Source organism: Apus apus, chromosome 12 (assembly GCF_020740795.1).
Source record: "Apus apus isolate bApuApu2 chromosome 12, bApuApu2.pri.cur, whole genome shotgun sequence".
In the NCBI taxonomy this organism is placed as follows: Eukaryota; Metazoa; Chordata; class Aves; order Apodiformes; family Apodidae; genus Apus; species Apus apus.
In genome coordinates, this window is record NC_067293.1 from 3,906,687 (window position 1) to 3,933,767 (window position 27,081).

The 27,081-nt window shown below is 47.2% G+C and overlaps 1 protein-coding gene across 3 annotated transcripts; it reads left to right on the plus strand.

The window, feature by feature from the left end:
* Positions 1 to 1,204: 1,204 nt before the first annotated feature.
* IL13RA2 (interleukin 13 receptor subunit alpha 2) lies at positions 1,205 to 25,120 on the plus strand. Of its 3 annotated transcripts, none has more exons than XM_051630742.1 (11): positions 1,205 to 1,321; positions 8,917 to 9,049; positions 10,713 to 10,874; positions 13,650 to 13,801; positions 15,234 to 15,387; positions 15,836 to 15,956; positions 17,676 to 17,860; positions 18,762 to 18,919; positions 19,724 to 19,868; positions 20,504 to 20,606; positions 25,097 to 25,120. In XM_051630742.1, the coding sequence occupies exons 3-11, from the start codon at positions 10,793 to 10,795 to the stop codon at positions 25,101 to 25,103; spliced, it is 1,107 nt and encodes a 368-aa protein (XP_051486702.1). In that variant the 5' UTR covers positions 1,205 to 1,321; positions 8,917 to 9,049; positions 10,713 to 10,792; the 3' UTR covers positions 25,104 to 25,120. The 3 variants fall into 3 exon arrangements, with proteins under 3 accessions (XP_051486702.1, XP_051486700.1, XP_051486701.1); XM_051630740.1 differs by lacking the exon at positions 25,097 to 25,120 and adding an exon at positions 21,526 to 24,613; XM_051630741.1 differs by lacking the exon at positions 25,097 to 25,120 and adding an exon at positions 22,467 to 24,613.
* The last annotated feature ends 1,961 nt before the right edge of the window (positions 25,121 to 27,081 follow it).

Consider the following 27,081-nt stretch of genomic DNA (forward strand, 5'->3'; position numbering starts at 1 on the left):
AAGACACTTGTGGGTTGGTTGGTTTGTTTTTTTTTTCTTTTTCCCACACATGAAGTGGCCCAGCTGTCATCTGCATGTGGAGACTTGTCTGCCCATAGCTGGGATGCTGAGAGTCGGTTCATAAAGGTTAGTTCTATTCTGCTCTTGTGTGGCCAAACCTGGAGTGCTGTGTCCAGCTCTGGAGCCCTCAGCACAAGAAAGACATGGAGCTCTTGGAGAGGGTCCAGAGAAGGGCCACAAAGATGATTAGCTCTGCTCTGGAGACAGGCTGAGGGAGTTGGGGTTGTTCAGCCTGGAGAAGAGAAGGCTCTGGGGAGACCTCAGAGCACCTTCCAGTGCCTGAAGGGGCTCCAGGAAAGCTGGGGAAGGGCTTTTCACCAGAGAGGGCAGTGATGGGACAAGGGGTAATGGTTTTAAATTGAAAGAGGAGAGATTTAAGTTGGACATCAGGAAGAAATTCTTCACCATGAGGGTAGGAAGGGACTGGAACAGGTTGCCCAGGAAGGCTGTGGAAGCCCCCTCCCTGGAGGTGTTCATGGCCAGGCTGGATGAGGCTTGTGCAGCCTGGTCTGGTGGGAGGTGTCCCTGCTCATGGCAGGGAGGTTGGAAGCTGGTGATCTTTATGGTCCCTTCCAACCTTCACCATTCTATGGTTCTGTGATGTGCAGAGCTGCAGCAGTCACCTCCTTGCAGGTGACAGGAACTGGGAGACCTAGAATCTCTGAGACCAGCCAGGGTTTGGAAGGTTTTCCTGCCTGCTCCCTGCAGAGCCCCCAGCCCAGACCACAGACATCAGAGCCCAGAGCCAGCCCCTCTCTGCCTGGCGTGGGGACTGGGCTGTGGTGCTGTCCCCAGGCCAGGCTCTGTGCTCTTCCAGCCACCTTGTTGTGAGCTGGCCAGCAGCCCAGCAGAGGCTGCCAGAAGTTAGCTGGAACCAGTTTTTTTCCACAAAACACTCAACGGTAATCAGGGTTTTCTGATCAAAGTGCATCTTGTGGAAGGAAAATCCCTCTGGCACTGGTGTGGGGCTGTTTACTCCATCCCATGTATGTGTTGTGCTTACTTTGCTGTCTGGGAGGGGACAGTGAGCCGTGGGCAGTGAGCAGCCCTTGCCTTCCCTATTTCTTCATGTGCATCCTATACACAGAACACTTTCAGGCTGGCTGTTCAGATGCAGCTGCTTGAAACTTACACTCTAGAAAGAGGAAAATACTCAGGACTTTTTCTTCCATTTTGCTGTTCCAGTTTTCTTCTTTTAGAGCTAGTAACTGTTCTCATCTGGTGAGTTACCTGGCTCGAAGGAGAATCCCGACACGTTATGGTGAGCCCTGACTATGTGATCAGCCTTGAAGCTCAGCAACTTTCTCTGCCTTTAGCCAAATGGGGGTGGGAGGATTTGTCTGCTTGATATTGCAATTTTATTTGGGGGTGTGTGTTCTTGAAAACGAACGCAGCTGTTCAGGTGCGCTGCGGGAGGTGGCTTTGTGCATGCCAGCCTTTCTAGAGAGATTTGAAAGAGTTTTCCAGTGCTGCTTTCTTTTTTAGTGCTACTGATGTTTGTGCTCTTGAAATAACTTGGAAAAACTGTGGTTGTATGTGCTCAGAGTTCAAGGTGATGTTTGAATTGCAGATTTTTAGACAGGCATGTATTTATACTTTTGTGTGTGTGTGTTTACACCACGGTTGCTTGAACTGATGAGTCCCATCCTGTGCAAGCCACGTTCTGGCTGTTCTGAAATCCTTCTTACGGTCATTCCTAACTGAAGTGTCTTCTGGTATATTTCATTTTATGGGAAGATTTAAATGGCTTTGACTATAATTAACAGTATTTATGCTTGTCAGTATTTGGCTTGCTGATAAGAGCTGTCAGCAGGTATTGTTGAGGAGCTCTCTGTTCCTGGCCAAGCAGTTAGTCTGGGTTAATACTTGCTCTCTTGGGGGGAGGTGCCAAATGATTTGCATCTGAAAAGAACAAATCCATTCCGAATCTTCGGGGTGTCCTTGTGTAAGAAAAAAATGTCTTCCCTGTTTGTTCACCATCAGCCCAAGCTTTGTACCTTTGTTAAAACATTTTTTAAAAAGCACTTTTCAAAACCAAGGAGACATAAAGATACGTGTGAGACAAAGTCTTGGGCTGCTGTTTGCACTGATGATCCTTGGACATTGTACAAGCAGTAGAGATTAGCTCTGCCTGCATGGGGGAGCAGGTCAGCACTGCTGGCCCCTCCAAGGGCATCCCAAGCTCTAGAAAAACCACCTGCCCCCCGGACAAATGCTATTTTATATCCCTCAGGGTTGCAGCTCAGGATTCAAGGACCAGGCTGTGATGACAGTCTGGACCTTGCCCTTGCTCCTGCGTTTGCCAGCTGCCCTGCTCATGCACTGACCCTGTGCTCATCCCTCTGGATCTGCCTGCCAGATCCTGCACAGGGCAGCAGAGGCAGGATCAGGCTCTGACTGCAAAGCACCTCCAGGACTCTCAGGCTGCATTAGTAAGGAGGAAGGACCACTCCTGCTGGCCAGCCTCCCAGGGCTCCTTGGTTGTCCTGGACTCCCCGTGTGATGTACCTGCCTCACGTCTACTGGGGACCCAGCAGTGAGTGAGGAGGTGCTGGCTGCTCAGGTCCTGCCCTGGCTGGGACAGCAGCAGTGCTGCATCCCATGGGAGGCAAAGGCAGAAGGCAAAAATGAAGTGAGCAGGAACTGCTAGATCCCCTGGCATCCCAGGTTAGGGCATCCAGCTGTACAGAATCTCTGTCTTTTACACTTGTTACTCCCACTGCACAGTGATCATGCCAGCAGGACCTCTGCCAACACCTCTGCAAGCTCTCCAGGACAAGGTATGGGGTGGGGTTGAAAGGAGAAGGGAAATTATTTTGCCAGTCCCAAGTGCTCAGAGACTTGTGGAGGGAAATTGAGTTTTAAAACATGATGCAGAGAGGCAAAAGCTAGGAGGTTATTCTTATTTTAAGATGGTCTGAAAGCTGAATTGGTCCTTGGGCTCCTTTGTCAGTGCTGGTGCTGGCAGGGGTAGCTGGTCTCTGCATGTTGGGCACACTGCTCTGGCCAGTGCCTGTCCTTCCCCATCCCTGCTCCCAGGGCTGAGCTGCAGTGTGCTGTGCTGCTGCCAGGCTTGTTTTCCCAGTTACTGTGATGGGAAACATTTCTGGTTTTATAACAACTCTGCAGACCTTTTTTTTACTTGTCTATTTAATTCTTGGAGCGACTTGAAAACAAGACTGGAAGTAATTAACCACCATCCTGTGAAACCTTGCGTGTTAAATTAAGAAGATTAAAACCCGCAGGTACAACACAAATCTACTTTTGAGGGCAAATCCTGCTGGGAAAAAAAACCTCAGCACAAGGCACAGGGCAGGTGGCTGGTGGGGAGTGGGATGCTGGGGTGACCCTTGCCAGCAGCATCCTGCTGAAGGGAGACTGGGCTGTGAGAACTGGGCATCTGTCCTGGGCAAAGGGCTGAGTGTGGCCTGGCAGGGCTCAGCCATCCCAGCAAGGGAGCCCTGAGGATGCAGCAGGGTGAGATTTTTTTTATCCCCTCCTAGTATTTAGCACTGAAGTAGCTATTGAAAGCCTGGGTGCTGCCTGTCACATCTCTCTGGTGACAAAGCTGCTTTTATCAAAAAGCACCAGGCTCTCAGCACTGTGCTGCACACTCAGGTTTTCCACAGCTTGTTGGTAGCCAGCCTGGGAGCTGGCTCTGCTCACCCCAGAAACTGCAGCTCAGGGTTGGTTCAGGATTGCACAAAGAGTGACATGGTTCTTAACCTGTGCCTTTCCAGGTGAAGTCATTTCTGCAGCTGGGCTAAAAGCCACATGGTGGAAAGACTCCAGTCTTTCCTAAGAGAGCTTCAGGCTGGGTGGGAACCCACGTATCTACCTGTGGGAGCTGATGGGTTTGGTGGGAGGAAGGAAATGGAGGTTGTTTTGTAACTCTTAATGAGAAATTAGGTGGTTACAATCTGGTACCCAGGAAGCTGTAGTTGGCTACTGCCCAACCTGTAGGACTGGGACAGTGTGGATGGGAGCAATTTATCTTTGGATGTTTTTCAGGTTCTCTGCTCCAGACAGGCTCACAGCTCAATCTGATGGGTATGAGGTGTTATTTCTGCTTGTGCTTCCTTGAGGAGCAGAAAGTAGTCCTGGAGCAGCTCTGGGCCTCCCAGCCCAGGGCCAGCAGCTCCCACCACCTCCAGGCAGCACAGGTCCAAGTTTGCAGAGAGGGGGGAACAGGAGGAACAGGAACAGAGATACAGCACCTTCTTGGGGACCAAGGAAGCACAGATCTTCCCTGCAAACCCTACATCCCCTGGCAGAGCTCGCTGTAGACATATGACCCAGTTGCACCCAGAGCTTATGCTGCTGGGACCAGTCAGGGCTGTGAAGGGCATTGGTGTAGCTCAACTCTGCACTCATACATAGGGCAGCTCTTTGTGTCCCCCACCTCCTTCTGGGAGAGATGTCAGAGCCTTCCTGTTCTGCAGATAATTTTTAGCTTCTTTTGCATATCTGTCTGGATATATTTGTGATCCATTTACTATCAGTTGTTGCTCTGCCAGCTTTGTGTCATTGTTTCAGTTCTTCCTAGAACACCCTGCTGCATTTAGTGGCAGAATCTGAGCTCCAGCCAGGCTGTGCTCCTGATCCCCTTCCAGCTTGCTGGTCTCCAGTGTCCTCACAGCCATCCCTGCACATCCCTGGCCTCTGGAGCCCATCTTTGCCACAACCTGGTTCCCAGCTACAATTACACCTCTTGGTCAATGCCTTGTATTTTTTATTTCCTACAAAAAATATGATGTGCACTGTTGTGCCAGGGTAGAACCTGAGAATTGATTTCAGAAAGCAAAGGCTTCAGTGGTGCCAGCTTCATGGCAGCTGCCTTGCTGGCCTCTGGGATCCAGGCACATTCAAACAGCTGCTGTCCTTTCTTGGAGCCAAGATTAGTCCTTAACAGAAGCCATCAACAAAGAAACAGGGAAAACTGAGGTCTCCACTCCCCACAAGAATAAATATTGACACTGGGCATTGCTAGAGAGCCTGGATTCCTTCCATCATTTCCTGAAGTCCCCTGGAAGCCACAAGTGTTTAATTTATTAATGCAATAAAAATATCTTTTTCTTGAAACTCTCATTCTGTTGCCAGTGCCCCGTGCTCCTCTTCCAAGCACGTCTCCTCGTGGTGATATCCTCTTCCCAGTGCAACTCAAAACACTGTGCTGGAAGCCACAGATCAGTTTAGAATTGCTGAATCCCTTACTCAGGCACTTTGGAAGGAGTTTGTTTAATGCAAGTTGTATAATAGGGACTGGCTTTCCTGGAACACGAGGCAGTTAAGAGGCTTTTACAAGCCGTCGATTTTTTTTTCTGCCACTGGCAATTTCGAAACCATCCCTTTGGATCAAATGAAACATGCAGTTTGATAGCAAACGGTCTGCTCCTACCTGGAGCTTTTTTGTTTTTATTTGGTTGAATAGGAAGCTACTTCGAAACATGGAGCAGAATTGCAAATGTAGAAGCTTTCATTCTGAACTATCAGATCCCAGTATTTCCACAGAGGAAAGCAACGTATCGCTTGACAGAACCAATTTAGCACAATGGGAATTAAATATATTTATCTCTACGTAGCAAATATATTTTAACCAAAAAGGATTTGGCCTATTTTTTGGACTTGGCTCCTGTAATGGCCTTTGCCAGGCACTTTGCCATTTGCAATGAGATGCTTCAGTAACAATGCTGCTCTTCCTTTAGTTCCTCAAACAAAAGCAACTTTTTTTTTCATTTCAGCGTATCTTTCAGAGGCCAAAGACCCAGCCCAGGGGCTTCTCTGCTCTTTGAAATCACTTATTCAGCCTGGAGGCACCTTTACAAGTTTGCCTTCCCTGGACTTTAGCTCTGCCATTAATCTTGCCCCTGCAGAGCAGATGTGAAGCTCTGGGACCTCCCAAACTCCTGGAGAAGTGAAGTGTTCATGACTCCAGGAGTCACTCACCTGGCTGACAAGTCCAAAATAATCACTTTCGTGAGAAAACTGAGCAAGCCAGTGGTGCTTCCAAATCCAGTTGTAATGGGGAAAGCAGCCAAACAGGAAAAAAAAATAATCCCTGTAGCTTTGCCTGTTCCTGGGCACAGGGGTGTCCTCTGCCATGGGGCTCCAAGGAGAGCTGGGTGCAGGGTGCAGCAGTGGGTGGCTGAGCCCAGCCCAGCCAGCTGTGGTGCTTAAGGACAACTTGGTGCCTGGGGGTTGTCAGGGCACCCTCCCAGTTGTGTGCAGGGCTACTGGGCCCGAGCAGGTGTTTTTATCGAACCCATCTTCCCTGAGCTTCTCATTACCTTATATAGAAGGTTTTTTTGCAACTTTTTGCAACATTTGCAGAGTAATCAGTAAGGTGTAAATCACCTGCCGGTCCCTGCCCCAGCTCAAGCCCATGAGGGTTCAGCATGTGCAGGGATTTGCCCTGTGTTCCTCACAGCTTGCTAGGGCCTTGCTGACAGCTCCAGCTGGTAAGTCAGAAGAAGGCAAGGTGTCTGAGCATGTGGCCTTTGCAAAGGTGTGCCCTGAGCCACTACTATCTCTCCCTCCCACGGGCAGAGCCTCCACTCAGCACTGCTGGAACAGGGCATGGATCCTCCCCAGCTTGCCCTCAGCCAACCTCCTCCATGACCAGCACGGCGATTGCATCAACACTGGCAAGGGGAGGAGCACAGCACAAGCATCATGGACCAGCACAGTGGTCCAAGGAGAGGAAAAAGAAGAACATCTGCAGTTTGCAAAGGGAACTGGTTTGGACAGGAGGAGGCTGGATGATGGGCAGATGCTTTACAGTGTTCACTGCTCCTCCCTGGTGCTCCAGCCCTGCCAGCTGCTTCGTGAAGCCCTCGTGTTGCAAATACCAACTATGCTTTTTTCCAACCTAATTTTCTCAAGAACTGACCCGATTCTAGCACTTGGGACCTGGCATTCACCCTACTGACAAATGTTTCTCATCTGTTTCAAATTATCTGTCCAGTGTGACCTTTTCTGGTTAAGTAGCTTGCAAAATGAAAACGCATTAATGTTAAATCTTCATCTTGCATAACTCTGAAAATAAGGCTGTACATTTACCAGCTGCAAGGGACCTTTTTCCCCTCATCCTTTTCAGAAAGTAAGCAGGAAACAGCCAGCACTGTGCAATTGCAGCGTAGGGAGAACTCACCCAGAATCCCCTCCCCCCCAAAATTCACAGGGCCCTCAAGGCAACATGGTTTGTTCTACCTCTCTGCTTTTTGCTTTGGAAAGATGAAAAGCAAGAGGCTCTTCACCTGTTCAGTTGTCTCCAACTGCAGGCAAAGCCACCCTGGCCTTCTGGGACTGTTTCCCAACCACATGCCCCTGCAGATCAGGACAGCGGCAGGTGATGGTTCCCCAGTTCAGAGCTTTCCTTGGCACCCATCAGGACTAACTGGTCTTCAAGTCCAAGTGCTCTTCCTTCCCTGATCTCATCTCTGCTTTCAATGCTGTGGTCTCACCCAGCACACAGCAGTTGGTGTCTGGGAAGTAGTTGCTGTAACCAGGCATGGGGGATAACTTCTTAGCTTCAGCATAGTGAAATTTTACTTGCAACTGCCTTCCAAGCTCAAAAAGTTCAAACATGTGAAGAATGGTTGTGCTCTTCCCAATAGCCCCTACCTTCACAGCATCTTCTTGGAGCCAGAACCAGAGAGCTGTGATGTGATGGGAAAGCTTCACACCTGAAAAGTGATGGTACCTCCTCCAGGTCTGTAGGGCCACCCTGGCAATGCCACCCTGCCTGAGCATGGCACAACCTGCATGCCACAGTGACAGGTGGAACAGGGCCAGATCCTGCCTTTGCTGCTTCCAAACATTCCCATTGACTCCAACTAGGGAGCAGTAACACATTGATTCAGACATCAATTCCAACAGCAATACTGTAAGTCTTGTAGGGGTGCTTGCAGGGCAGTTTTCTTCCTACCAAGAAGCGCTCGTGTGGTTCCTGATGCTGTTTCTCATGTTCTTAGTCTCCGTGAGCTGTTTCTCAATATGCCTAAATTTGGCCATGGGAAGATCCAGCTTCAGGCACAGTCTGATGCTTGTCAGGGCATGCACACCATGGCTCCACTCTTTCCAAAACACCTTCTATTATCCCTCCTGGAGGTGAGTTGCTGCAACCAAGCCCACTTGACTCATGCGAGACAACACAGAGATGACTCATCCGTGTGTTGCTGGTCATGACACTGGCTGGTCCTTTATGACAGCAGGAGGAATCATATCTTTTGAGCAAGGTCTATTTGGTACCAGAGCTCTCACCTGGGACAAATCAGGTGTGGTTGGAGCACCCACTCCTTGCAAAGGGTGCTCCAGGCTGTGGGTGAGGAAGGGCTCGCAGGGTGATGCAGGGGAGGAGGGACGAAGAAACTGGTGACAGGCAAGGCTACATAAGGGTCATGCTGACCAGCTCTGTGATCTGCCTAGCCAGCAAGAGAGGAGTGAGGGGATGAATGATTTTACATATTTCCTGCAGAGCCTTGAGATGTAGGAGCAGCTGGATTGGCTCCAGAGCCAGTGAGTTGATGGCAGGGGCTGTAGTGGGTGACCAGGGACTGTCCCCGCAGACCAGGGCCTGGAGTGGTATGGACCCATGTGCTGTGGGGGGCCTTGACATCCCAGGGGCTGGGCAGCCTCCAGCAGGAAACCTGCACTGATTGGGCCATTTGGTTTTCATCTTAATGAAGCATTTAAACATTTCAAACAGAAGCTTGACCTGCTTGAGCACAGTTACAGCAATGACTAAAACCAGCACCTCATAAATCTCAGCAATGTCCTCTCTGGTGCTAGTTTAGTAAAGCCTCTGATCATGTGGCAAGTGCTTTAATATTGCAGTGTGACATCTTGATCCCTCAGGAGAACAGACAGGCCTCTTTAAAAGGCTCTACATTTCTACAAAACACGAAGTTTTGAGCAGAGCAGCCAAGAGGCAGCTGAGGAGCTTGGCACTCCAGAGGTAGATGTGCTCCCCATGCACTTAGAGGTCCAGGTAAGAGCACTTTGCTGGTTTTAAATCTTTCTGTGTAAACCTTTTTTTTTTTTTTTTTTTTTTTACTTGCCTTGTGAAACCATGTGAATACCTTAAAATTAACTGTACTGTAAGTGGAAAAAGATTCCTCCACTAATAGTCACACACTCCTTGGATGCTGTTACTCCCCAGCTATGAGTTACAGCTGCTACTTTTCCCAGCTCTGTAAGCTGGCTCTCCTTATCCTTGCATCCTTATACTGAATTATGAGACCTCTTTAAGGCAGAGACTTATGCATACAGCCAGGTTTGTACTGATGCAAGTTTTATGTTGTATTTGGGATGTTAAGAAGTAATTCCAGTCATTTATTTTAACTGGAACTGCTCCATAGGTTCTCGTTTCACAGTGAAACAGAAAAAAAAACTGGTCCTGCTTATACTTATGTGATGGCTTTGGGGAGATTTGATATTAATTTAAATGAAAAATTAGCTCTCAAAATTGTGTATTTTTAATTGCTGCCCTGTATTGCCACTTAGAACCTGTCTCCTCTGGCTCTCCTGAGCTGCTGCTTCTGGAGATGATGGGGTTTTTCTTGGCCCCCCACCCTCAGATTTCCCAAGGTTTCTCTGACTTCAAGCTCTGCCATCCAGCAGAGCCCAAGTTTTGTGTTGATGCACCATAGCTGTGGGTGCTAAGGAGTAAGCAGGCACGTCAGAGTATGATCTGGGAGCCCACCTTTTATAGCCAAGGCTGCGTGGACAATGTGAAGTGAGTTTGTAGCCGGAAAGGAGCTCAGGGATGCATTGTGTGCTTGTCTAGGTATCACTGTGTTCTTATACAAGCAGAAAAGTGGCCTCAAGCTTTCAGAAAGATTATCATGAAAAATCTATGTGAAATATCTCTGTATTTCCCCACCTCTAATCTATACCTATATTGAGATGTAAAGATTAACGATTACCTGCAGTCCCGGTGCTTCTGCAATAAGGCAGCAGGCAGGGTTGGTGTGTCTGTAGGCAGCAGTTTAGCATGAAATGTGAAGGAAGAGAAGCCCCTCCTGAAAACTCTGCTCCTCTCTCCCTCTCAGTTCCCATCTTCCTTCCTGCTCAGGAAGAGAAATTTGTCCCCTTCAAAAAATTATCAGTCCAACTAAGAACACATCTCACGAGCGTTCCTACCATTTCTGTGTTGTTGGAGGGTGAATTAGAAATGAAATTCTACCTCGGCAGTGGTTTTATTCCTTTTAGTCACCAAACCCTGAAACAGGAAAGCCAAAAGCACTGGTGATAGTTGCATAAAATGTGCCTGTTTCTTAGATAAGGCGAGGCTCAGGCATTCTGGTCTGGGTCTTTGGGGTTTTTGAAAATAAAAATGTCACTGGTCTGAGGCAGTTCCCATGACAGGCGTGTCAGTCGCTTGACTGCACCACTCTTTCCCCAGAAGATGGGCCACAAACTGCTTGTTCAGGCTGACGTGCCTTTAGAGAATGTGCCTAGCTAGCCAGAAAAGTATTGCAAATGGAGCCAAAGTCATTCGTGTGTTGTCATCACTAAAACTTACAAATAAAAGTCCTCTGGGAAATGATTAATCAGACTTGGTAAATGAATAAAAAGGAACTTCTTGTCAGGGAGAATGCCAGGGCCCCACCAGTGTGCTGAAGCCTTTCAACTCTTCTGTCCTTCTCCAGGCTGCTCAGACGCGTGCCGCAGGACCGCAGCTCTGATGTCCTGCACCTCCCGGCGGGAACCGCTGACATCCCACCTCTGAATGGCTCCCTGGCAGCTTCGCGCTCTCTCCGTGGCTCTGCTGTGGGGCTGCGTGGCCTCCTCCTCCTCCTCCCACACCGCAGGTAAAGCCTGGCGTGCTCTTTGGGTCGCGGCCTCACGTGCGTCACGTTAACTCAGACCCATGATCAAGTCAGGCCTTCAACCAAAGCTTTTCTTGTGTGTGTGTGTGTGTCACAGCAAGTGGCTGATTTATAAACCTGTGTGTAAATATGTTGTGTGTTTGATGTAAATATATTGTGTTCTTTCCGAGTAACCTCACAAGGGGCAGAAACTGCCTTTGTGGCACAGCCAACTTGTTTGCTATAGAGTTATCCAAAACAAATACCACTTGGATACATAAATGCTCTTGAGCACAGTCCCAGGCAGGCAGGCTGTGCTAGGTGCAAGAAACACGAGGGTTATTCATAATTGGAAGATAATACTTCAGAAAAAGTTTGCTCTGGGAGCTATTATCCAGCGAGGCATCCTTTGCTTCAAGGCACCTCTTTGCTGCCAGCCCCAGCTCTTTGGGCCTCTGGTAGCTGGGACTTTGGTCTCAAAAGATTTTCTTCTTCCGAGAGACAGCAAGTGGGTCTGGGCCTCCCTGCCACAGCCTGTGCAGGGTGGAGGGGTGAGAATTTGGTCAGGAAGGTGCTGGGAGATTCCCTGTCCTGCCAGCCAGCATGCATGAAAAGCTGACAGCAAACAGGCTGCTGCCATGCCAAGCCAAGCAGGTTGCCTTCAGAAATGAGCTTCTCAAAACATGAAAGTCACCTGCACCTCTCTGACCAGCATGGAGAAGTGCAGATACTGAAGGTATGGGGGGGGGGGCACGTGGCAGGCTGCCACTTTTCCACGGGCAAAATGGGCAGGAAATTGTAAATTGTCTTTAGGCATCGTGTGGGGTGGGAAGAGGCAGTGGGAAGCAGCTGGGATGAGCCAGCAGTTTCAAAAACCATGAAGGAACAACTTTCCCTCATGACTGAGTAATGAAATAGAGTATGTCTAGCTCTGTGTTCTGTGTGAATGGTGTGAGTAAGACTGGTTTGTCAGTAATACTGTGAAAATAAGAAACTGCAAGAGGCAGTGCTGACATTTGAAAAAAACAGTCAAATCCCAGAACACGAGCCCCATCCCAAAAAGAAACTCTTCTATTCCCACAGAAATCCAAGTCAAAATTTATTTTGCAAGAATTGGTGTTTACATTTTGCAATTGTTTTGAAAAAAATCCTCCTGTTTTGTTCAAGCTTAGGACACAAACAACTTGCAGGGAGTTACCGTTTCCAGTCAGAAATTCTGTTTTTCACCAATTTCTTGGCTCTGCTTGTGCTGGGAAATCCCTGCCTGTAGTAACTTAGTGGTATCCAACCCTCACCTCCAGTGGGAAGATGGGGCTGCTGAATACAAGATACTGCTTGTGCAGGACCATGCACCATTGCCCCTGGAGCTGGAGCAAGCCCACCACCACCCTCTGAACCCAGGTCAGCTGTTGTGGGACTCATGGGACAGTGGGAGACTGTTTTTAATTGTTACACAGAAAGATGCACAAAATCTGTCTCCCATTATAGTCTTTTGTTCCTTGCCCCAGCATCTCCCTAAAAACATTGCCGTGATATCCTACTTTGCCATCTAATGTAGCAACAAATCTCCTGTGGAGCTTTATATGCTGGGAAAAGTAGGATATTAAGACTTCTCCCTGTAGTGTGTTTCATTCTTCCTTAGAGGAAATAAATCCTCCAATGATGCTCTCTGAGAACTTTCCAAGGAGCACATTAAAGTTTGATTTATATCACTGTCTTCCAGTGAAAGATATTCTCAGGGTCTGCTTTCACAGTGGATTTATTAAAAAACTAAAAGGAAAAAAATGGTGTAAAACCTGATGAAGACACAAAAAAGTTGGCAGAGAAGCCAGGGACCTGGAGACCAGGCTCAAACAGAGAAGAGGTGGGGATGCTGGACTGATACTGCCAGGAGATGGGCTCCAAATGTGGAAAAAAAAAAGTGGATAAACTCACATCTAGCAATGGGAAAAAGATGACCTCAAATGTTACAAAAATTGACTTAATTTGAACTAATGAAACTGAACAGCCAAACCACTTGTGTCATGTGAATGACAGCCTTGTACAGAGCTGGGCTTTTAGGAAGCATGTCTTAGTATAGAATTCATCCATAAAATATGCTGATTTATCAACATATGGCAGCAGCTCATAATAGCTTAATAAAAGCCAGATGGAATGTAAACCCACATTTTTGTCTAGCTGATAGATGTCCAATATATGTCTGATTTTAACTTTCTGTTTTTATGCTTCTGTGTTTGTTTTTGTCTTGATTTTTCATTAATCTTTAATATACCTGAAAGGAATGTTTAAAGCAGTAGGGGTGATTTGTGTCTGTTACAGTTAAGGAATACAGGTTTTCCTGACAGCAGGCTGTGGTCTGTCATCCTGTGTTAGTGTATGTGGTAAATGCAATGTTTGCAAGGACAGTTGTCCTGACAGTGGGTAAATATAATGAGTTAAAAGTAAGCAAATACAGGACTTGAAAGGTCAGCCCAGGGCAGCAGTTTTGCTTCAAACATCTTGAAAAAGAGAGTCAAAGACGTGACATTCCTTGTGCTGTTTCAGTTGTCCTCGAGTGTTTTCTCTGAGCATCAGCACAGGCTGGTTTTGGGTTGTGGGCAGAAGTAGAGTTTGTGCACATTTGTTGAGAACAACACGTTAAACAACCAGGGCAGGACCCAGACCAGCAGAGCCTCCCTCTGCATCTAGAGCTGCAGTTGTCATCCCATCACATTTAATGACTTTTTTGTTTGTTTTCTTAACAACAGTCTTTTGTCCCCTGCTTTGCTTTTAATTTAGTTGCTCCCCCACAAGATCTTCAGATCACTGATCCTGGACTTCTAGGTTCTCTCGACGTAGAGTGGAAACCTCCACCCAACATACAAACCTTCAGTGAATGCACAGTGAAATACAGGTTTGAATACCGAAACACTGGGGACAGAGACTGGAAGGTAAGACAAAGCACGGTTTAATCCTCTTAAATCCAGGCTATTGTTGTGCATGGGTTTACGTTTGCTTGTCAAGTAGCAGTAATGCTAAAGCAGTTTCAGCTTTCCATGAAAAAAGCCATACTGTTCCAGGGGTTCGAGTCTTTTGCCAGATGGGAATGTGTTTTGAAATGTAACAGCAGCAGCCCTCAGAGAAGGAGCTATTTCTGTCAGAGGGTGTGGTGCTTGCTGCCAAAAATAATCCAGTAATATCTAGTATAATTCCTCATTGCAAAAGGCACTACAGATTTTAGAAAGTATTTGCAGGGCTTTAACTGAAACTCAGTGTCAACAGACCCTTAGGGATGCAAAGTGGTCAGTAAATAAAAGAAGATTAAATTCCATTAATTGTGCTAATGATCTGACATTCCCTTTATCCAGAAGGGTGTTTACTCTTGTGTTTTAGATATGATTGGCTCTCATTCAGCTCTATGATACAGTTATCAGTCTTGTCTCATTGATGTGTGGCAGGGCAATAGTAGACAGGCAGAGTAACACAAGATGATGTAAGAATGTATTTTTGGGAGTGCTGGGAACAGCAAGCCAAGGGGGGAGGAAGTCTGAGAAAAAAACAAACAAAAAAAACCCAACCAACCAAACAAACAAAAAAAACAAGAAAAAAACCAAACAACAACAACAAAAGAAAAACACCACCAACAAAAAAAAAACCACCTTCAGAGCAGGTGCTCAAAAAGTCCCACAAAAGGCTATGCCCAGTGACACTGTGCTGCCTGGCTGCTGCTCCATGCTGGCAGGGTGTGCTTGTATTTCCCATGGGAACCACCAGGTACAAAACTTATCATTCCTTCTGTCTCTGATTATCTCATGTCCTGAGCAAGTGCCTTTTATCTGGATTTATGGTGGTATCCTCATCAGACCCTCCCTGGTGCTTCTGACTAATGGGGAGCCCTTGAACTGCAGTCTGTCTTGTCATTGCTGATGTCCTGTGGGTTGAGGGACTCAAAGCCAGCAAGGCTGGGCAGAGCAGGTGATACTGGAGAAGCAGGTGGTGCTGGAGAAGCACAACAAAGATGATAGAATCATAGAATTCCAGGTTGGAAGGGACCTGAAGGATCATCTTGTCCAGCCTTTCTTGACAAAAGCATGGTCTAGACAAGATGTGTCACTCTGTCCAGCTGAGTCTTACTCTGTCTAATGCTGAGGAATCCACCACTTCCCTGGTAAGATTATTCCAGAGGTTGATGGTTCTCATTGTGAAAAATTTTCCTCTTGTGTCCACCACCCCTTGTCTTTTCCATGTGACTCCTTGTAGAACAGGAGTCAAACATTACAGCACACAATGAGCCTACTCACAGCTACAACAAGAGCAACAGTTGCTAATTCTGCAGCCCACTTAGTGACAAAAGAGATGCTTACTACTCTGTCTTTCAACCAGGTTACTTTTACTAGGAAGCTAAAATTCAGAGTTGGATTTGACCTCAACAGGACTGCTGAAGTGAAGGTACAGACACTGCTGGAAGGACAGTGTACTGACGATGTGGAGGTGCAGAGTGACTGGGTTTATGCTACCTTTCAGATCCCACTGCAAGGTTAGGAGCAGCCTTTGGTACCTGGGGTGGTTTTGTGCTTTGCATGAGTCTGTTGCATGACCCACTGCTGGCCTGAGGGACACTGGATGGATAAGCCACTCCTGGGCTTGTTGAGCTGTAAGACACCAGAGCATCTCTGCTTCCACTGACTGTGGTTGGACACTAGGGTCTCATTTCCCTCTGCCTATACCCCATCTCTGCTGGGTTACTCTGCATGAGCTCCACTGCTGAATTGAAAGGTCAGTTATGCATCTTTCTGCTCTAAGTGCAGTGAAATGGCTTTTATGGGAAACTGAGCACTTGGCAGCAAAAATATCCAATAAAGGTAACTGGCCTTCTTTTCTTTTTTGTCTTTCAACTGCAGCACACAGTTGTTCAAAGATGTAAAGTGATAATTCTTTGGAATGGTACGTTGCTGAATAGTGGTTGTTTCTTTCTCATTTGACAGGGAAGCTGGAATCAGAGGTTCAGAATTTCCACTGCATCTATCATGACTGGGAATACCTCAAGTGTACTTGGCAACCAGGTCTCCTTGCTCCTCGTGGTGTACATTATGGGCTATATTATTGGTATGTATTGGCAAAAGAGAAAATAGCCAGGCTGCAAGTGAGCCTCTCAGGATGCTGAAATGCCATGGCCAATCCAATGTGCTTTTATGGCACAATCCACCCAGAATGAGCACAAATAATGCTCTAAGCAACATGTGCCTTCTGGCAAGGAATTACCAAATCCCTGCTTCCTTCCTTAAAACCAGGCTCCTGCTGATCTTCTATAGGGAATACCTTCTCCCTCCCTCCTTTCCCTTTTATTCACCCCTGGGGTGAATAAACCTGCATGTTGTCCATCACAAAGCCTTGTGCTTTCCCTGTGCTAAATGAACCTGGATCATTCTGGCTGTGCATTTCCCTTGATCACAGTGCATGTATCTCTCTAGGGTGGGATTCAGATCACCAGGCTCAGTGGAACCTATACAAAGAGCAGGGCTTCTTAGCAACTAACTTACTCTTCAAATATATTTTCATAGCCTTAGCACATCTCGTACAAGCAAACACGCTGACAGAAAGGTAATAATAACATATGTTTCTCAGTTTTTTTCTTTTATACTGCTGCCTAATGATCCTATTCTGCAAGAGAAACAAAACTAGACCTAGTGTTTTTGGACAAAGTAAATGTTGTGTTTGTACTTTAATTCCTATGATACTCTGGTAAGGATGACTAGTTAGGGAATCATTTCGGTTCATGTCTGTGGGCTACATGCAGAAAACCATGACTGCTTTTTTAAAAATAGTTTCCATGTAGCTCTTGGAAATAGTCTTCAAAGCAGAAACACTGATTACAAACCATTTTGCTAACTACAGAGGTCTGCTTGAAGGAACCCATGAAAATTCATGAGTTGTTTCTGGCAAAAAAAAAAAGCCCACAAAAACCTCAACAAGCTCAACCTTATTTAGCTGTCTATGACAAAACCAGGCATTTGGATCTGGGTCCCACTGTATAATGAGATTGAGTGGGAAGACAATTAATGGCATCCTTTGATTCCTGTGAGTTAGTTTTTATAGCACTACCACAGGAAGTTTTTTCCCCCAAAAACATCATGTGTTGTGCAGGGACATATTAGAGCACAGAGGCTGGATTCAGCCCTGCCTCAAGGGCACTAACCCAGCTTATAAAACACAGGAAATGTGACTTAGTATTTCCAGGATGGAGTCCACAGCTAAGCTTTGGGGAATGGTCCCCAAAGACAAGAGGCAGCCTGAGAGGACAGGGTTGTGCTTGCACACCAGCTGATAACCAGAAACTTTCTCACTCCCACTCCTGGGTTTCCATTACGTGACCATCTGGATGTGTAGGATCTACCTGCAATCAGCTGCAGCAGCTCGTTAACACTCATTACATTTGTGGCACATCACCTGCCATAAACTGCTGCATTTTGGCTGGAGAGGGGACCTTTCTGCAACTCCAGAATGGGTCGCTGATGCTGTAAATGCCCCATGGGAGGATGGGTGCCTCTGTGAGTAGGGGCCAGATCCTGCCCCAGCTCCACTCACACTGTGGCACCTCGTGGAGCCTCCTGTGCTCCAGGAATGGGCTTGGGGAGAGGCTGTGTCAGCCTCTACCAACAAACCCGGGAAGCCATCTGTGCATGTCCATTTGTGTCTTTCTCCTCCCTGCAAGGAGGAGACTTAGGTCCAATTTAAAAAAAAGGCCTTACCCCAGCAGTAACTACCATTGCTTTGTTGTTTGATTGTTTGGGTTTTTTTCTTTCTGTTTTCCTAATTCCCTACCAGGTATGAGGGGCTGGACCATGCAGCCCAGTGTGATGACTATATTCAGGACCACGGGATAAACATTGGCTGCATGTTGCAAAATCTGAGCCAGGCAGAATATAAGGACCTGAGCATCTGTGTCAACGGGTCGGCAGCAGCCACCGTGTTACGGCCGCTCTACGTCACCCTGCGCCTTCACAACCTAGGTAAGCCTGGAAGGAAAGCAGCAGGGCTCTGGGGACCACCACACACCCCAGGCTCATGTTTTGCACAACAGGGGGCTCAAACAGATGCGAACTCCTGTAGATGGGTGGCTGTAATGTGCCTGGGTGGATTTCCCCCCTCTGGAGAAAGGGCTGTGCCACACACGACTGAGTCGTGAGGAACACCACTGGAGGGTCAGTGGGTGCCTCCGAGTGCTGCATTCAGCAACGGGACAATTTGAGACAGAAATGGTCTGCTGGGCAGATGGCAGAGCACCTATGTGTGTTTTTTTTTGTCCCTAGCAGCACTGCTACAGGGGTTGCTTCATTTACCACTCCTGGAACTGAAAGGGCAGCTCCAGTCCTGCAAGCACAGGAGAGAACTTTGGGCTTTGCTGTTTTAACCAAGACAAGGGATGGGGAGAACTGAGTGCAAGGTGTGATGGAGTCTGGTTGATTTCAAATCCATCAGAGCCAGGGGAAGGAAGCCAAGCACAGCACAATGACCCCATATATGTACTCTTTATTATGAGCACTTACCCATTTACCTACATGTAAATGTCAGGGGGATAAATAGCTAGCCCTCCAGTCAAGCCACTAGGCTAATAAGCAGGATTTCTGGATGCAATTAGTGCTGCCATGTGCTTCATGTGTGCCTTTGGGCATCTGAGATAAACTGCACTGCAGCCCAGAGCCAGGACCTAGCCCAGCTAACGTGTCTAGCTAAAACAAACAACACAGGCTCCAACCTCAGTGGCATCCTGCTCCTGCAGCATCTTAGCTGATAGCAAAAAATCCCAGCAACGGGAAAAGGGGCAGAGGTTGGCAGTTATTAACTGTGGTCTTTCCCACCAGGAGCTGTTTGATTGCACCTCTTGATCTTCTTTTTTATTCTCCCCACCAGCCAAACCCTCACCCCCAAAGCAGCTGGTGGTTTCCATGTCTGCAGCAGAGGAGCTCCAGGTGGCTTGGAGCCCACCAGGTGGTGGAACACCTCCCCAGTGCCTGGAGTATGAGGTTCAGCTGGCAGAAGATCAGAGGGAGTCCAAGGCTGCCTGGGTGGTAGGGACAAGACAGGGTGCTGCAGGGAGGGAAGGGGCTGGGGAGCCCTGTCTGAGGGCTGGCAGCAGTGGGGGGCCATGCTGGAAAACTGGAGTTTGCACTGAGTTGCAGAGGGTGTGTCAGCTTCCCTGTGCATGACTGTGCAGAGACCTTAACTGGTGGCAATGCTGAGCAGCTGCTTCATGGCACGTGGTCCTACTTAACACCAGGACCTCCAGCCACAGCATTTGCTTCAGCAGCAACAGAGCCCAGGGAGAGTCTCTCAGCAATTACTTCCTCAGGCCTCCTGCCTGATAACTCAGAAAGCTGTCACCACAGAAATTTAATGGTGGTTGTCATTTGTTCTCCTGAATATGGTGGCACAATGTGGTCCAATGAAATTCTAATTTTAATCTCTCCAAAGAAGTGGTGGTTTTCCGTGTACATTTTACAGGTGTGGTTTTCATAGCAAAAATGACAAGGACTAATTAATCATAGGGGACACCTGAAAGACATTTAATTGCCATATTCTACACAAGAGTCTCCATAGCTAATTTAATGAAAGATTCCATAAATTAACAGGCAGCAATGGCAACACACAGGATGGTCTTCACCCAAAATATTTTCAGTAGATTCATTTGCCATAATTGTCTTATTGGCTTTAGCTGGCCCCAAACTATTATGAAATCATTTGAAACTGCCAAGACAAAATCCAAGGTTCTGCAGAGCCTGGAGGACAGGTTCAGAAACATCAAGCAATGCCAGAGGGCAACTGGCAGTGACAAGTAATTCCTTGACCTTTATTCTCTTTGTTTTGTTTCTCAGTCTGTGCCAACCCAAATGGAGACCACTTTAACAATTTCCAGGGAAAACCAAAGCCGTGTTTCATGTGTTCGGGTCAGAGGGAGAACAAATATTTTCTGTGCTGACCAGGGCTTTTGGAGTGAATGGACACAGGAATGTTTCTCTGGTATGGAACCCAAAGCAGCCAATGTATCTTTAACATCCTTTACAAAGCCTGGCTGGGAGCAAGCACTGGTGGCTGCCATGGGCAGCTGCACATGTCCAGTGCTGGAGGTGGGATCCTGGTTTAGTTACACCCTCAACTTGCTCCAGCACAGCCATTTCTGCAGCTTTGCATCTCCCCCACATTTAGCAGCCAAGCCCCAAAATATTCATGCTTCTACTTCAGCACCTTCCCCTTGTGCATGGGGACAGCTGGGATGGAAGAGTCAGTGCTTGGTGAGAGAGGGCAGGTGCTACATGGAGTCTCTCTGCAGGGCATCCTCCTGGCTCCTCCTCCTGGATCTGCTCCTTTGCACCCCATAGTCTCTACAGGCCTGTCCCTAAATGCACTGGCTCTGCTGCAAGATGCAGAAGGGCAGGGAAGACACACAGGGCAGTGGCTACATATGTATGCAGGATATGTTACCCTGAAGGGCTGTGTTACCCTAAACACTAACACATACCTGGCACAGATCTGTGATAAATACGTGCAGGGTAACAAACCTGAACGCACTGACTTTGCATCTGAGCCCTTTGTAAGAAGTAACACGACCTGTTCTGGAAGTGTCTTTGCTTATTTGCTGTTGTTTATCTTTGCAGTGTCCAGAAAAGAGGACCAGCAGCTACTGATCCTCATTCCAGTCATCCTGAGTTTGTCAAGTAGCCTCATAATATTTATGTTGATTGGCCAGTGCAAGAAAAGGTAAGCACCAAGGCAGCCTGTCTGTGCAATGTGCTTTCATGTGGGTATCTCAGACTACACTTATAGATGCAACAACATAAAATACCAAAAGCCAAACATTAATAGATGCTCCAAGACTGGGCACCAAACAACAGTTTGTTTTCAGGAAACAACCTTGTAAGTGTGTCTGTTTCTGTTCTGAAATGCCTCACAACAACCCATAAACTCACAGCAGAGACCCAAATCCTGCTCATATGAGCCCAGGCCACTTCTGCTAAATGCAGCAGTTACTTGTGTGCACAGCAGCATGAATAATGCCATTAGCTTGCCCCAAACCACTCTGGCAGCAGAGATTTGTACTGGCTATGTTAAATAAGTGCCAGTTTTTTTAAGGCCTCATTCTCTTTGTGGTCTTATCCCAGTTTTTGCACTCATGTCAATGACAGCATGGGGGGAAAGCAGAACCAGTGGATGAATTAGCCCATATTCAAATTATTGCCACTGATGACATTTTCTTCAGGTCTGATGGATCACTTAGAGAGAACTGATCCCCAGGTATTGATAACTATTGTCTTTTCCTTATGGCTATATAGTCTAAGCAACTGGGTAGCTTTTCTAATGTGCCTTTTAAACTATCGCTGGTGAGTAGAACTGGCAAGAGAGAAACCCTTTTCTTGTTGTCCTCAGCCATAAGCTAACACCTATTGGATAGGTGGATACATGGAATCTGAAACACACACCACTTCATCTTTGTTTGGCCTCCTTCTTTCAAATATTTTGATTTGTGAAATTCAGATGAAGTGTAGATGCTAGCAAGAAAATTGTGGGAAGCAACTGCTTCCTGCATTGCCCATGGGATGTGGGGCTGTGTGATGGGGATGCTGCACAGTGTCCCCAGCTGTCTCTTGGTGCTGAGAATAACAGTCTGTGCCCATTTCAGATCCCCAGCAGGAAAGCCAGTGCATGCATTGGCAGGATGCTAACTCTGCTTGTGACTGCTGTGCTGCTTGTGTTTGATGGATTGCTCTTAGAACATCATCCCAAGGACAGCCCAGGAGCCCTGAGCTTTCTGTAGCCCACATGGGTCTTTCCTACCTGCTGCCATTTGTGAGGCTGGTTGTTGCCATTCAAGTCCTCAACAGGCCCAGGAAAACATTGGAGGAGTTTTCAAGTGACTCTGGAGCCAGCTGTTTCTGGTAACAGGACAAGAGAGAAAAAGGAGGCAGTGGAAACTGCCATGAGTAAAGATAACATGTTGCTCTGTGGGTTTAGTTTTTTTTTAAGGACTCTAGAATTCTGTCTGCAGGACACACACTGAAGGCAGCACCTCACACACAATGCTGGGTACAAATGGATCTGGTCACTGTTGCCCACCTCACTCTCCCTCCCAGTCCCCAAATACTCAGTCTCCTGAGAGCTTCTAAACCCTGAATGTGAGGAACTTGAACTATTTATTTCATTAACTGCCATGTCTATTTGTTGTAAAGCTGAAGTGGGGAGGCCTTGAGAGAAACTTCTGCTGTTAAAAGGCATGATCAGAGCTACTGCAAAGGACAGATGCTTTAGAGGAGAAGTGAAGGCTACTCTGGCAAAGGCAGTGTGGGAACTTCTGTAGGAAGTGGGCTCTGGTACCAGAATTCAATGAAACACTCAAGATGTCTCTCAACACCACGTATTCAGCTAATGAAATTGTTGACTGATTTTTAAGGAACCATTTCCTATGATGAAGATTAAAAAGTAATTAAAAATCAGCACTAGATGAGACACTGTCCTCCAAGCCCATTCTAGTTTTTGGGGGTCCAAGAACTAACCAATTCAAACCCAGAGTTTTGGTGTGCTTTCACTTCATCTGAACAATCCAGAAAACATTTTTTCTTTCAGGAGCATTTATCCAAAATGAGAATTTCTAGTGAACAGTGGAAGCTCAGAGAGAAAATCAAGTTTGCATCAATCAGCCATGTAAAGAGCCATGCTAATCCAATCAGGCACAAACCAACACAGCAAGTGCTGTCTTACACATTCAACTGCAAAATTATTCAATCACTATCAACTGCTTCCACTGCTAAATGGGAAACAACCCAATGTTATTTGAGGAGCAACCAAAGCAGGAAAGCACCAGAAAAAAAAAAAAAAAGAAAAAAGAAAAAAAGTCTATGACTGGAGCAGAAATGAAGTTTCCTGGCTGTTGGTATTTTGATGAAACACAATCTCTGTCTCTCCTGGGGCTTCTGGCTAGCCAGCATGGGATGGGTTTATGTTTAAAAACCCCTTTGAGCATGCACTGGGCATTGAAGTACTGCGTTTTACCTTGATGAGTGCAGCACATGAAGGGAGCTGGACTTGCAGGACACTCATCTAACAGAGAAGGTGAAAGGAACCACCAGAAAGGGAAGAAAGCTGGAAAAAGGTTGGCTCAGCCCAGAAGCAGCCCCCAGCCCCAGCTCGGGGACACCTGACCTGCAGGGATCTCCAAAACTAGCTCAGAGCAATTCAAGGGACTGTGTGGTTGATACAACAGGCCAGATGCAGGAGGTTCAGGACAGCATTTCCTCTGCTATGTGATGGGAAAGAGCAGCTCCTCAGTTGGTGCTCTCCCAGCAGCTGGAGAGCCCCCCACTTTCCCTCTCTGCTCTTCAGCAGGATTTTTGCTGCAACCAGGGGAACAGCCCTACAACCACAGCTGCCCTGGCTGGCACAGCACAAGTATTTAGCTCTGACTTGCTGTAGAGGCTGAGCTGCAATGAGCCATCAGGGCATGGCAATCTCTGGGAGGACCAAGCCTGGATGTCCTGCTCTGCAAGACCAGGATGAGCAAAGATGCTGAGCCCAGCTCGTTCTAGGTTTTTGGAGGACTTTTAGGAGCTAGAGGACTTTGGCTGAACTGGCTAGCATGTGGATTTTAAGAACCAGGACAACAGTTAGTGCACTAATAATAATGGTTAAAACCAGAAAAAGGACTAGAAAAAAACTATTGGAAAGAGTCCCATCAAGATTTGCCATTACTGGAAATAATGATGCTCTGATAATCTCTTACACAGTTTAAACATGTACTAAGAACATGAGTATATTGTGAAGCTGCCCTGGGGGAAAGTGAGTCAGGCAGCTGGAGCTCACCCTGCTGCCCTGGGTACCTCTGACATGATCTCACTGACTTCACTGTGTGGGAACACTGGGCATGTGGAGTGGGCAAAATGGTGCCACAACCCCAACCTGCTGGATGGGTTTAAGCTGGGTTCAAGTTTCTAGTCCAATTTTGTCCAAAAAGGAGCCAAGAAGGGAAGAAGAATTAAACAGAACGGGTACAGGTTAAGAGGTGGCAAAGGAACTAACGCTGTACCTCTGGAGCTAGAGCTCACCCCCAGAAAAGATCAGAGCTATTTCAGTAACCACAAAATAGAAAAGTTCTGCTGAATCCTGCCTAGTAACGGAGTGATAAATTAAGTACATCTACTTCTGGTATCTCTGTGCTGCAGCTCTACAGGATTGTTTAGGTAAGGAAAGCTGGGCTAGGCCTGGGTGCAGGGCTCCCCACTCTCCAGACTCACCCCTGCAGAGGGTGCTTCCCACCCCCCTCCCACAGCATCACATCTGCAGTCTGAGCAGCATTCCATCCCAATAGGTAGCCATCTGCTAGTCCTTCCTAACATCCTGAACCTGGCTGGAATTTCAGTCGTATGCTTTCCCCCCCTCCATGTTTATAAAATTACACTAATTATGTATTTCTTTCACACAGTATTTGCTTTACAGTGGTTTAATTCATTTTCTGTAGTCCATAATTAATATTTTCAGTAAAGCACTTTCAAAATCCCTCTTTTGGCATCCTCTGCTCTCATTGCTCCCAGCTCATGTCTGGGTTCCCCAGTGTTTTTACCAGCTTATCCCCACATGGCTGGTGAGGCACGTCTTTGCCAAACACACAAAGAGAACTCCTTTGCATACCCTTGAGTTTAGGGTCTTATTTTTTTCTGTCTTTGACTGATAAAGCCTACGAGCCATTTGTTCAAGAATAAAAAGCAGTCTTTCCTACAGAGTTGTTGTGGTTTTGTTGTTGTGTTTTTTTTTTTTTTTTTTTTTCCCCTAGAGAATGTCAATACTTGTCAAACAAATGAAAGCACAACCCAGTCCCTGCTGCAGGGAAACACAGAATCAATTTGCGGCTGTCACATCCTAACTGCTTTTGGGAAGCAGCAAAACAGGGAAAGCAAATACCAAGGTCTCTGAACTCACAAAATCGTCCTCCTTCTCTCACTGAGGTCTATTTCCAAGCTGCCAATGAGAGAATAACTTGAAAAGCAGTTTCCTCATTAGCCATCCTCATATTATTTCATTTTTCTGACTGGCCTCTGAATACCAAGGTTTGAAATGTTTCAACCTCTGTAACCTGCCAGCGGCTGAAAGGCACAAAGCAAGGCCGGCGCCTCTCAGGAGCTCTTTACCCCTCCTGAAAAGGTAGAAGTTGTAGCTCACCGGCTCAGGCATCCATCGCTGCTGAACTTTTCCATCTTGCACAGGCGCTAGAAGCTCGATGGCCACTGGGTGTCAGCATCTGTGCTTGGACGCAGAGGAGGGGGAAGCAGGTGCAGCATCGCTCACGCCAAAATCCAGTTATTTAGTGCATGAAAATTAAATAGAAGAGACAATGTCTCTCTCGCTGTAACACAGACGAGTTTTGCTCTTTTTGTACTGCAAAGCAGAGAAGTGTCCCACCTCTGCTCCATCCTGCAGCGCCAGGCTGACTGCTGGGGAACATCACCCCCTGTGCCTTGTGGAATCATGCCCATGGCCCAGCTCTGCTGCACTGACCAGAGCTACATCTCCCATGACTGGTGCCAGCCCAAACCAGCCTCTGCACCTGCCCTCCCTCCCATGCTTGTGCCACTGAGCACCCACAGAAATACCCCATCTGCTCAAACTGGAGACTCGGCAGGGTGGACGCCACACCTGGCTGCACGTTCCTGCCTCCCTCTGGCATCAGCTCCTGCATCCCTGAGCCACCATGGATCTCAACACCTATCCTGGAGCCTCCACAGTTCTCAGCACCCACCCACAAGCCACTACAGCTCTAGCAAGTACCTAGATCTTGAAAGGACATGCAGTGGCACAGTCCTTCTGGCTTCAGCTTTCCACAAGTTGAGGCTTTGGGAGTGCAGTAACTAGTGATATTATCTCAAATCTAAAGAGCTTTGTAGGCCACGGCAGGTTTGCAGCTCACTGCTTTGTGTGGCTGGGTATATTTGAGAGCACTTTCAAGCTCTTTATGTCTATGTAGAAGCTGAATTTTCTCAGGAGAGTCTGTGGCTCTCACAGCTTCCATGCAAACAAACAGCTGATGCGTCTGCTTAACAAAACGATTTGAGGCAACATATTGTGGCTGAGCTGTCTGAGCAGCTGAAACAGCTCTGCAAACTGTGTCAGGATCCTCTTCCCAGAACACAGAGAGATAAAACAACTGGCTGAGATATGATGGACACTGCAAGGTTTGCACCAAAACTGAGTATTCACCTCCCTGCCATCCCAGGCTGTTTGCCTCCTCTCCTGGATCTCCATCCCAACACACCACGGAACTGCTCTGCTCAGGAAACAAAACACCCTTTCAGCAAATGTTGAGAAAACCTCAGTGTTTGAGCAGATCTCACTGCACAGAGAGCTGAGTGCAGGAGCATCCTTAAGCATGGGGGCACCAGGAACGGTGGCAGCCCTGCTGTGGTCTCCAACATCCCCAGCAAAGTGTGCACTCATCTCTGACAGCAAGGAGAGCCCACGCAGCACCTCTGCCTCCTCCAAGGTACTAAATGATGCTGCATTGACCTACCTTTGCTGGAAGGTGTAAAAGGTCACTCCAAGTTCCTGCAGCTGTGCCACCAAGAGGCTAGTCCTTGCCTTTTATCTGATGATGTTCCAGCTCTTAACTGTTGGACTGTAAATATGTCCCAACCTTTGAGACTCTCAAATGGGTCTTGGCTGGTAGCTGCCCAGAAGTCTGTGCCTATGCTGCCTACTGACTTAGAACCACTCACACTGAGAAAACAATCACCTTGCTGCCTGCCCAGCTCAGCTGAGACCACTTTTAACAAGAGAGAGCTTTAAAGGCCAACAACACAATTCATTTTACTGAAGCAAAACCATGAAGCTCCTGCCTGCACAGCTGGAAAAGCAGCGACAAAGGAGAGCATTAAAAAAGTCAGGCTGTGCAAGCACAAACCAGGCTCTCAGCCCTTAAAGCTGCTCACCAGCATTTTCTCAACTACACCAGCTAATGACAGCCCAACAGGACACTACCTCAATGCTGCAGCTCTCCAGAGCAGACTGAGACTGGCTCCAATAATAATCAATGTCTATGAAAATGCTGTTGTAGGTAAATAACAGTTCCTTATGTGACTGCATGCAGCCAGGCCGGAGCAGACCAAGCTGGTTGATTCTGGATGCTTCTGAGAATGAAAATTAAATATTGCTTCATACAATTTGGCCTTGGATTAGGGCTAGGAACACAAAGCCT

Excerpts from the sequence above, each read along its gene's own strand:
- IL13RA2 (XM_051630740.1), top strand. The coding sequence starts at position 10,793 with ATGGCTCCCTGGCAGCTTCGCGCTCTCTCCGTGGCTCTGCTGTGGGGC. Across the intron at positions 13,802-15,233 it reads CTGGGGACAGAGACTGGAAG|GTTACTTTTACTAGGAAGCT; the intron begins GTAAGACAAAGC and ends TCTTTCAACCAG. Across the intron at positions 15,388-15,835 it reads CTTTCAGATCCCACTGCAAG|GGAAGCTGGAATCAGAGGTT; the intron begins GTTAGGAGCAGC and ends CTCATTTGACAG.